The sequence below is a fragment of the Chaetodon auriga genome, chromosome 15, assembly GCF_051107435.1.
Source record: "Chaetodon auriga isolate fChaAug3 chromosome 15, fChaAug3.hap1, whole genome shotgun sequence".
Lineage (NCBI taxonomy): Eukaryota > Metazoa > Chordata > Actinopteri > Chaetodontiformes > Chaetodontidae > Chaetodon > Chaetodon auriga.
Window position 1 is genome coordinate 23,270,820 of NC_135088.1, and position 11,813 is coordinate 23,282,632.

At 40.2% G+C, this 11,813-nt stretch overlaps 1 protein-coding gene across 1 annotated transcript; it reads left to right on the forward strand.

The window, feature by feature from the left end:
• The first annotated feature begins 1,035 nt into the window (after nt 1–1,035).
• Nucleotides 1,036–7,288, forward strand: tmem218 (transmembrane protein 218). The gene is made up of 3 exons (XM_076750749.1): nt 1,036–1,518; nt 2,414–2,516; nt 6,375–7,288. Exons 1-3 carry the CDS (start codon nt 1,409–1,411, stop codon nt 6,507–6,509), a joined length of 348 nt encoding a protein of 115 aa, XP_076606864.1. The 5' UTR covers nt 1,036–1,408; the 3' UTR covers nt 6,510–7,288.
• The last annotated feature ends 4,525 nt before the right edge of the window (nt 7,289–11,813 follow it).

Below are 11,813 nucleotides of genomic sequence, written 5' to 3' on the forward strand. Positions count from 1 at the left end.
ATCCCCTGAAAACACAGAAGAATTGATTTGTTATCAGAAGCACAGAACTGCAGAAATCTCCCTGTGCATAGTGATCATATCAATATGGAACGTCGTCCACACAAATGGAGCATTGGATTGCGTTTTTACAATAACAATGAGTTTGAACTGTGGCTTGTGTCTATATATAACTTTCTTGTAGCCGTAGGTGGCTTCTTCCGCTGTTTTTTTTTTTTTTTTTTTTTTTTTTTTTTTGCATCAGCTGGCACTAAGACCGAACTGGTGCAGGCAATGCATGTTCAACAAGCGCACAACTTTCAAACCGAGGCCATTATAGCGAATTAACCATAAAATCACACTCCGTCCATTAACAACCAGAAAGCTGTTTGGAATAAAATGTCAAAAGGACGCAGGTAGAAGACATTTTGATATGAGGTGGCCAGTCACCAGCAAGGCCTCTTAGTGTATGAACACATGGTGATAATTGGAGCTGTAGCCTATAAGTGTACCTGGATCAAATGGGCTTAATGCTCGAATACATTATCGTCGCTTGTTTAAAATAGCACCTAAAGTGTCCATCCAGATTCTGAGCATGTGTGTAGGTTACAGATGCTTGAATGGGCCGTGTGTGTGTGTGTGTGTGTGTGTGTGTGTGTGTGTGTGTGTGTGTGTGCATGATATGCGGTGATTGAGTGCCACTCAGTGTACATTTTTCTTGCGCTGATTATTTGTCTGTTGGGCTATTGATTTAATATTATGAATACTCATGGCTGGTACTTATCCAGTGTTTAATGAACGTTAATAGAAGCGAATAAAATAAAATCCGCTCCACGAGACAAAGAAAGAGTCTACAAGAAATGCATCGTACAGTTTCTAAGTCGGCAGAACAAGGGTGAAATAACGTATGGGTATTGTATGAATGGTAAAAGAAAAAAATGAAAGCCAAACGAGCTCGGGAAGTCCTGTAACCCTATACGTTGTTCGGTTTTTCAGTAATAGCAGATATGATTGGTCTAACTTGAATTAGTGTATCCAATCATAGTCCGGTTTACTGTTACCAGGAAGTAGAGGACGCCGGAGAACGCCTGCTCTTTTTAAACACTTAGCGTTACTACTTGAGACTTGATGGGTTAATGTTAAGCATTTGTACGGAAGAACCTTGTGTGTTGAACATCATAAGTGATTAATTAGAGACATTTTTCTGTAGTTTAAGCATGAAGCAGTCAGTCTCAGCAGAGCAGGTCTAACAGCTCACCCTCGAAACGGTGGAAGTTACCACAAGCTAACGTAGGAAGCTTATATATCTTAGGTTAACATGTGACAGTATTGCTTATTGATATCACAAGCGTGTGTCGTTAAATCGAAATTCACTCACTTCATTCATGAACCGTTCTGTCTGTCGGCTATCTTGAAACGCTGCTTAACAAAAATGGCAAGTACCGTCTTAGAAGTCGGTACGGGCGTTTTCGTCCTTGCGATCGTTTGGATTGTGGCTCTCGTGTTTGGGATGATGCTGCTGAGGGCATCTGGATCAGCGAAGTGAGTTACAACAGAAACGATAGCATCTACACACACTCCTTACACAAACTCTCTTATACAGTATTTGCATAAATTGATGAAGAATAGTCAGACAATTTATTTCACGTGCATGAATCAATAGCATATTTCTGCAAAGTTAATGTTGATTTGTTTATCGGCCAAAGTGCACATATTCTGCTGCACAAATACCTTAACCTGACATTATTACGGTATTTTCACTTCAGTTCAATTCGGCATATGTTTGACCAATCAAGAAGCCCTTACTTCCAATAAAATGCCAAAAAAAATAATGGCTTATGTATCTGATTATGTACACTGTGGGGTGTTTAAGGTAGGAAATAAAATATCAGTAAATTCAAAGCTTTTAGTTTTTAGTAGACATGAATTGATTGCTGATGAAGAGAACTAACATTTTTTTAAAATACTTTTTCTTGAATTTCACACAGAAAGGTTGTGACTCATATTTTTTGCTACCTAAATATCTTGTTATAAACAGAGAGATCAGTAAAAAGGAAACAAAACAACTAAAGTCAGCAAATGTTTACTTTTGTTTAGAATGCACTGACACAGCAACACTGATCTTCTGTAAGGTGCAATTACAGTCAAGTTTAAATGGGGTGAAACATGGTGCTATTTACTTGATGGTTAATGTTAACAATGTAAAAAAATATATATATATATATATATCCTCAGGTAAACCTACATTTATTGTGTGTATTGCAAGTTTTAGTAAAAAGCTGGAGTCCTTAACGTAGCCTCTTTGTTTTAACTGTTTGTGTGTGTGTGTGTGTGTGTGTGTGTGTGTGTGTGTGTGTGTGTGTGTGTGTGTGTGTGCGTGCGTGCGTGCGTGCGTGCGTGCGTGCGTGCGTGCGTGCATGCGTGCGTGTGTTACAAGGTTAGGAGTTATCCCCATTTTTCTCCTGGCTCTTTCCATCACTTTGGCGCTGGTGTTCTTCCCTCGCAGCCCAGAGACAGCTCCCCCTTTCAAAGAGATAGAGGTGAGCTCCATGCACTGATCTCACACACCTTTACACACACTAAAAAAACTTAAATATTCATCCTGGTGTCAGTTCAATCACATCCATCAACTTTTAGCTTGCATTGTTAGCATAGTAAACTTATACTCATACCTCATGTCCTGCCCAGGAAACTGTTTTTATTGAGAGTTGTGAATTATGTGATTTTGTTCCCTTCATGAAGAGACAGTTTATGACCTATATATTTATCAGTTATAATATACCGCTGCCCAATCCATGACAAGAAAACTTTCCATATAAGTTTTATATCAGACCATTTATTGCATTAACAAAACGGAGACTTGTGTTACTTTCATCTGTTATTGTGGTTCATGCATAATGACAGCATTATGTACATCAGTTGGAAATAAAAGCACACCTGGGACGTTTTCAATTTTGTTTTGAGGCCATTTGGTTTCCATTACCACCAAATGTTTTGGGTACTGAGACCACTGAGTGAAGATGAGGATTCAGAGCCCACAAACAAACGGCTTACTTTTGCTGAATGGTTATCTCTTGCACACTTTTGTGCTACCAAAAACTGTATTTGATCACTCATAGAGCACTTTCTCTTGATGTGTTATGAAAAATGTAAGAACGAAAGTAGTCACTTATTTCATGCTTATCAGTCATTACAATACAATAAACATGTTACAGACGTATAGTCTTAATATCTCAAAAGGTAATTTGCATTGCGTGTGTGTGTGTGTGTGTGTGTGTGTCTGTGTGTGTCTGTGTGTTGCATTTTCCTTTATTTGTACTAATTAGGAATATTTATTATATTTACTATTATTAAGGTTTGAGGTCGTGAATATGAACAACCTATCACAAACAAGACCTTAACTCTGATTTAAGTCAGTATCCACAGTACTGTATACCTGTAAATAGCATGTGTCATTGTGTGTGCACTTCTGTGTATGTGCTTGTCATAAAGGCCTGTTCTGCTTTATCTTAGTCCAACAGAAACACAGAACAAACACTCCCCCATGTTGCCTCCGGGTCGTGCCAATAAGCCGGCCAGATCTGCCAAGCAAGCTGCCACCCCATAGAAATAGCAGAGCACAGCCCCGTCCTGGCCAGCTCACATTTTATAGCCTTTGTGCAAAGACAGATACCAGACCAGCAACAGAGGGAGGCAGCAAAATGTGACTCCCCGGATTTCTGTGCAGGGCATATGGGTAAAATCATGGCTACTTTAGAAATTAATCCTAGTGTTTAAAGAGGTTGCATATAAAATAACTTGTGAAAATGACACCTTATAATGCCAGCAAAAAGTCATCCTCACCCATTGGTTTGCTTTGTTTGGAGTTCTCAACAGTTATGAATTATCAAGTGGTTTATTTCAAGGGGTAGTTTTTAGAATAGAATAGAATTGTCCAGAAATTTTTCTTTGGCTTATTCAGCATGTCATTAATACATCAACACACTCAGTCCAAGTGATAAAATGCAATAAAATTAAAATTGGGTTTCTAAAAATTTAGCAAGAGCTAAAGAGCAAGCCAGAGGCATCCTGTCACACCTACCAGAGTTTAGCTTAGAGACTGTGAAAAACAGAGAGTGTTAGGGTCCTTCTGTGACTCATTCTTTATCATTTCAACTGAAATAAATCAATGTTAATAAACAGTTTTCATACAGGTCTCAAAAACTAAAATTAGAAGTTAAAGAAATCTGCCTCACTGGAGAGTGGAAATGATGTTTTATGTTCATTTCATGTTTTGATGTACACTCATTTTTATTGAACACACACATACCTGAAATCTTACCTGCAGAGAGATCATGTGTATGAGTGTGTTTGCTGCTGTGTGTGTATGTGTGCAGACTGTGTAAGAAATGTCTAACCTCTTGCTGTAAAACAAAAGTAAAATATCATACTGCCAATTAGGCCAGCCAGTCCCAGGCATAAGGCGGGGGTGGTTTAGGACCCCCTCTCCCACCCACCCCCTGCCCGCCTGCCTGCTCCCACCCGTGCGCTCAATGGCACATTAATAAAACATGGCCCACACTTTGGGGTCCTGCTTGCTGGGTAATTGGCAAATTAAAAAGTGAGATGTGTTAAATGCATCCATAAGAGACGTATACATCATCCCTACCTCTACTAGACACCAGCGGATTTATACACACACACACCTGCTCTCATTCCACAGCAGTCCCTGTGAAATCTCTCTTTAGTCAGCACTTGGGCTGATGCTCTTCTGGTATTATCTGGCTTAAGGGTGTTGTCTCAGTTTGTACTCAGATATTCATGGCTGGCTCATGATCTTAATATTAACTCAGACCCAGAGCTATCAGTGAAGTGTTGATTAAGTCTATCCATGGCAACTTTATGAATTCCAAACTTCTCCTAACTTAAGCAATACAAATCTACAGTGATGTTAATCAATGTTTTACTCAGGCAAGCTGCAGTTTTGTGTGGTATATGTCCCCACTGATCCTTCTAGATAAAGAACAGCAGGATCAGAATTTTAACAGGACATCATCAGCATTTGTCCTTCAGCAGTTGTGAGAGAACAGTGAAACAACAAACATGCAATGTCTTCAAATACACTGCTTCCCAAGGTTTTCCCTGAACATACAGGTCTGTATGTATATGACTCAGGAAACTTTGCAATGGTCAAAGCCCATGGCACTCTTATCACAAGTCGTAGATTGTAATCATGGTATGATTTCTTCAGGAGATACAGTGATACATAATGTTTGAAGGTCACATGTGTTTATTAAGTACTCACCAACCTTAGATGATACATGTCATCAGAACCTCCATCAATACTGTTCACACTTACAGTACACCTGGTCTCAAGGGTTTGAAAATTATAAATTTGTAACTGTAACTAAGGGACAGTGTTTAATGCAGGTCAGTCAAGTCTGGCTGATCTATTACAGATCTAGTTGAATCAATGCATGAAAGTGGTTATTGTAAATATTAGTTTCACTTAAAGAGTAAACTAGCAGTAAATAGTAAACTAATTTTGAATGCAAATTGAAGAGTTACCGAAGAGGACAGTAGGGAAAACTTTCAGTGTATATTTGAGTCGGCTTTGATGTCTCTGTCACTTCCACACAGATGAAAAAGTCACAACAGCCAGTCTGCCAAATGCAGCACAGAGTTAGGCAATTTGTCGTTCAGGATTATCTCAAATTAAATCTAACTGTGCATCCTTGTAGCCAGATATGCACTCTTCTTTCAAAGCCCACGGTTAACAGCCAGTCACCAGTTTGTCCAAAAAGAAGCCAGCTAAAACGTAACCTTAGGCAAAATTGTCTTTCAATGGACAAATGTGTGTCAGCACTGGTGCTGCCGGTAGACGTCAGTCAGTCTACATTCTACAGCAGTGTGAGTGGGCCTCATGACTGCAGCTATCTAAGACACACAGTATTGGAAATAAAGCTCCCAGTGTGCACTCTCATATCAATTCATCTTCTGGTGACCATCAGTTATGCTGCTGTCAGCTGTTAGGAATGAAAAAAAATAACAGACAGCTTCTTTTGTTATCATTTTAATTTAAACTTTCAAGGCAACAAGTTCTCATTGATCTTCTTGTGCATGTGTGTGTGTATGTGTGCATGCTTGACTGTTTGTCTGTCTGTATGCTGAATGCCCATTCAGGCCCATTCAGGCCCTCACATCATGCTACATTCTCACTCTGCTGCTACACAAAGCCTTTGTGAAAGCCCTCTCCTGACATCTGGTGGCTAATAGGGGAAATGCGGAATTTATGAATAGCCATGCTTTTCCCAATGTGTTAGATACTATTTACTGAAAAAAAAAAAAAAAAAAAAAACGAGTACTGTGTAATTATTAACAGTGTTAACAGTGAGCGAATTCACTCTTTCTCTCTACAGATAGTGGACACTCTGTTCATCGGCCGCTATGTGCTACTGGCGGTGGTGAGTGCAGTCTGCCTGGTGGCATTCTTCATGCTGCTCCCCTTTCATTTCCTGGAGCCAGTCTATGCCAAGGCCTTAAGAACACACTAGAGCTGCCAGGGTCAGAGCTGGCACTGGGATCACATTGCTGATGTACACAACTTAAGACATGTAGGGCTGACGAGAGGCCCCCCTTCATGTGGAAAGAGACAACAGAATGAGTCCCAAACAGCAACAGCAGGAGAGCCAGTGCTTTTTTCATGGCCAACTGTTTATGTACAAGCAACATAAATGAGATATTCAGCAGTACCTCAGTTGTTTGTTTATGTTTTGTGTCACTGAATACATTAAATGAATGAAAAGTTTAGTCTTCTTTATGTGTAAAGCACTACAGTAATTCCCAGTCCACCAGCACTGAAACACTCCCTCCACCTTTAATAAAGAAATCAAATACTTACATTGCTACACTGGTTTGTCTTATTTTTATTACTTGACCTCCTAACATTTGGATTCCTGAAGAACTGTCTGGCTTAGTAGCAATTTAAAATGTTAGTGACAGTACATGACACACATTTAACTCAGGCTGACCCAGTGCACTAAGTGAAAGTTCATTAATATTCTAAATGTGTCTTCTGTGATGTCCCATTTACAGCTGTCTGAATCCACAGGATTGCATTTATGGTTCTTTATGGTTCAACAGTGTTAATACATGCCTCCATTATCTTGCTATACTTTTCAGTATTAAATGTGAAATGGAAATGAAATAGATAAGAGACTGCGGAAGAAAATTACCATTAAGATAACTTAATAGTACTGGTACAGTACATCAAATGGCAAAATTTCTGTTTAATATTGTACTTTACAAATAAATGAATTCAAGATGTTCAACCAACTTTACTTGACAGTTGATTTTACTGGTTCTCTGCATTATTCATTAAGGCTGATTCTTGGTGTTCAAATGGTTTTGACTGAGTGATCAAACAACCAATTAAAAGTGTAGATTGTAGTTGTCTGAAATTGTCATGCAAGCATGAAGAAAATGTAGTTTGTTAGTTTTCATTTTTGTAATCTACCTTAATTATCTTTTTCTGCTATTCTCTGCCTTAAATGAAAGCCCATATGGCTGTTTTTCACTGTGTGGTAATGCTGAATGTGTGTGCCACAAAGAATGTGTCATGTTCACACATTAATGTGAAATCAAGAAGTAATTAATTAGCACATGGACAAGTACAAATAGACCCAATTAAACAGAAAATAAACTGGATGGATTAATAGCATTCAGGGCGGAAATGGAAGAATATCTTTCATTGTGTTTTGTGATGCCTGTTCATTGAAATTTGAAGGTTCGTGCTTTGCAGTTGGTTCACATGATTATCATTATGCATATTGTTGCATTTTGATTGGTGTCATTATCTTGATGAAATATTTTAATTTTCAGGTAATGTGGACAGACTTCACTTGTGAAAGTGTATCAATCATTTTTAGCATCAGCGCTCTCTGGCTAACAGTTAAAACTGTGTGTGCGTCATTACAATTACAATTAGTCATTTGGCAGATGCTTTTATCCAAAGCGACATACTATACAGTGCAGCATCAGGGGCAGTTTTTGGGGTTCAAGGATACTACGGCGTGTGGACTGCCGAGGCCAGGGATCGAACCACCAACCTCCTGATCGGTGGACGACCACAGCCACCCCCATTACTGTGGTTCATTACCATCCTCTTGGTAAGATTAGGAGTTTTCTCGCTCATCATCTTGTTTTCTGTGTTTGGATAATTATGACGAGTTAGATGAGAAGGTTAATACCACTTTCATCATGTCTGCACGTCAAGTATGAAGCTACTGCCAGTAGTCAGCTGACTGGAAATAGGGAGGCAACTAGCCTCCAAACATGACAAAATCCACCTGGCAGTACCTCTAAAGCTCACTACTTGACCTGTTTTTTTGTTTGTTTGCTTAGTCCATATGATAACAAATGTTAAAAATGACAATTTGCTAGTTTACAGGGACTTCTGTGAACTTTAGAGGTGCTGGTGGGTGGATTTTGTTACCTTTGGACACAGCCAGGCTAGCTGTCTCTCTTTGCTGCCAGTCTTTTTGCTAAGGTAAGTTAACTGGCTGCTGTATCTTCATATTTATCATACAGTGGTATCAATCATACTCAGCAAGAAAGTGAATTAATGAATATTCCAAAATGTCCAACTGTTAAGCTCATCATGAAACGAGATGATAGCTGGTTCACCAGGTAGGAAGTTACATTGTTAGTCTATGTATGTGTAGTCAGTAGGGGTCGGTGATATGGCCCTAAAGCCAAACTCACTCCTCCACTGTGGAGCCGGTAGCAAAGTTACTTTTGCTTTCAGCCATGCGTATTGTTGCTGTGCTTGTTGTAATGGACGTCATGTCAGCAAGTCAATAATGCCATTATTGCAATATGATTGTTTTTTTTAGTCATATTAAAAATGATATGTTTATTATCGTAAACAATTGATATGGCACACAGCCAGTATTCAGAAGTTTAAGTGAGGATAGGTGAGTTTTGAAGATGTAGAAACCTCCTTACTACTCAGCCAAGCATGCTTTGAACTGCAGATTTGTCAAGCATTTCCATTTCCTTCACAGAACAGATGTTACATGTGTAACCACCAGTTGTAGCTCTCTCTGTGAAAACTTGTTTTGAAGCTGTACATTTATCATTGCTTTGCTTTTGTGCATTGCTATTCTACATTTTGGTTACACATTTTGCCAACCATTGAATCATACTCTGTTCTGTGTTGTCGGTACTTTGACAAACACAGTGCAGCATTCACATGGTTATGATGCTGATTCCATGGGATTTAAATAAGCAAATGATTCCATAGAGAGTAATGAGCTTTTGCAGTCTAGAGGCTCAATTATAAACACTTGCCCCCCTCCCACCTCCATTTTAAAAGTGTGAAGCCCGAGGAGACGTGGAGTGGAATTCCAACCAGGATGATGAAAGAGAATCTAATGAATCAAAACCAATCCTATTAGTTCCAGCCCACATCTCCATACTGTGGTCCTTTTTCTGCACAACGATCCACCGCATGATTTCACACAAGCTGGGGAACTGGGGGATTTCAGCAGGGTGGGATAGGGGATCTAAAACCTTTCAACCTGGAGGGACTTGTTGCCTGTAATTGACCACATGATTACCGCAAAACATGATCCTAGCCCCCGCAAAAAGTGGCAATGAGAAACGAGCTGAAACTAAAGGAGAGGGTTCAGCTGGCAAAGATACTCCCTTTAACTTCAGTAGAAACGTTTCACTTCCATCACTTTGACTTATCAACAAAACCGCCTTTTTGACAGCATTCAGATGCAGTTTATATTTCAAGGTCACAGTGCAGTAGATGTTTACACCAATTCCTTGCTGTCTTGCTTGCAAACTCAAGGTCTTTGCAGTCCTTGAAGAGTGGGTGTAGAAGATCTGACAGTATTCCTTGGCTTCCTCTCTCGTTCTCACACACTCTCTCACTCTACCTCACCTTTTTAATCTTTCTCTCTCCCTCCATCCTTTCCACATTTTAATTTTTGAGACTAAACTCTGTCTCTGGGGAGTGGGAAAATGAGCAGAACAAAGCCTGTGGGGGTTTGAGGATCATTTGGAACTGGGAGACAGAGTCTTTGTGGCGCAGCCAGCTGGGCATATAAAGAGATGGGGGCGGGCGAGATAAAGAAAGGGGTAGCAACGCAAGGGCAAAGAGGTTTGAGCAGAAAGCTTGGGGTGCTTGGTTTTGAAACTGCAGAGGGAATGGGGTGTGGTCCTCTCTGGTAGATCCTGCATTCAGATGCACTCAAGCAGAACTTCTGGCTTGCCGTTCACATCCTCAGCCATCTCGCCCTCTGTTTGTGATATGGATACCGTCACCGCCCCACCCAGCTCTCACAACACCGACAATCCATTAAGAATTTCGGACAAAGTTGGTGCACTTATCCCAAAAAGAATGTGATTCAGTTCATGTTAAATCAAGCAGACAGCAATGTTTGCCATCCTTTCAAAAAGTTTGGTAAATAAAACTTGAAGAGTCCTCCATGAGGTACAACTAAAAATGCACCAGTTCATTTTAAATCCTTATATCAGCTTGGATTAAATGAGGATTTATTAGCCAACAAGTGGATGTTTGGCAAACCCAAAGACATCAGAGTTCACTGGCTGGGTATTTCACTAAGCTGTGAAAGAGTTGGTGACAGAATGTGGAAATGAACTGCAGCCTTGTCACCCAAGCAATAAAATATGCAGTTTTGGGGCCAAGAGGAGTTTTTTCTCAGCGCTGCCTGGCCGTGCTCTATTATGCACTTTTGTATATAGCCCAGGGATGCTATCATTGCAACACACACTAGGGGGGCAAAATCCTCAATCTGAGATCCTGGTGTTGCCTTGGCCTTTTACCTCACTCTCTCAGGAAGGAATTACTCTAAAGCTCTGCCTCTCAGGGAGACGATGAAGGCCCAGATTAGAGGTCAGGTCACTCACCAATAGCCCTCTGCTGTTTGGACATGACACCCTATCGCGGGCCGAAGCTCGACCCTATGGGGGGTTCCATTTTGACAGTGTTGAAGACATGATTGAATATTGGCCAGGCTTAGAAAGGCAATGGCTACACTGATCAAAGAAAATGTTCACAATAGTTGAACATGGGTGGCCACAGTGGTCCACGGAGCATTCTCACTTGTTGCATAAGCTCCAGCTGGCCTGTGCTTTGATATTTTAGCTTTTGGGTTGACCTACCTTTAGGTACAGTTTGGCACAGAACATCAACACTAACAAAAATTAAGTGATTTAAAATTCTGCAATGACTTGATGCTTATAAATATTAGATACAAATGTTAATACATTTGAAAGGCTTTTTTCCCTGCAAAAGTAGATTTGCATTTTACACTCGTAAAGCTGATGTGAGCTGTAGAATTCAGGTGGCAGTTCTCTGTTCGTTCATTACTAGGAGCAGCACCTTTCGCATAGTCAGATTGTGTTCACATTGTATTTTGATACACAGTTATAGCATACATGATTACCCATACTTGAAACAATGTGAGCCCTTGTGGGCTCTGCACAGCCACCTCACATCACTGATGCTCATTGAATGGGTGCCAGTGATGTTCTGAGTGGTTTTAATCACCTGCTGTAGGGCCCTCCTGTCCTGGGCCATACACATCCCATGCCAATTTGTAATGTTTCCAGTGATGATGCTTCCTATCGCTCCTCTGGAAAAGTTAAGAAGTGGAGACAATGCTAAAGTTTTTTCACCTGTGGTACTCCAAGTCAAAATGTCTTGCATGAAAAAATTGTCCATTGTTGATTCTTAACATCCTGGTACTACAGTATCATTGGACATGTCTTCAAGTTACACATATACCTAACTCACAGGAGACACATTGACTTGTCAGCTGACT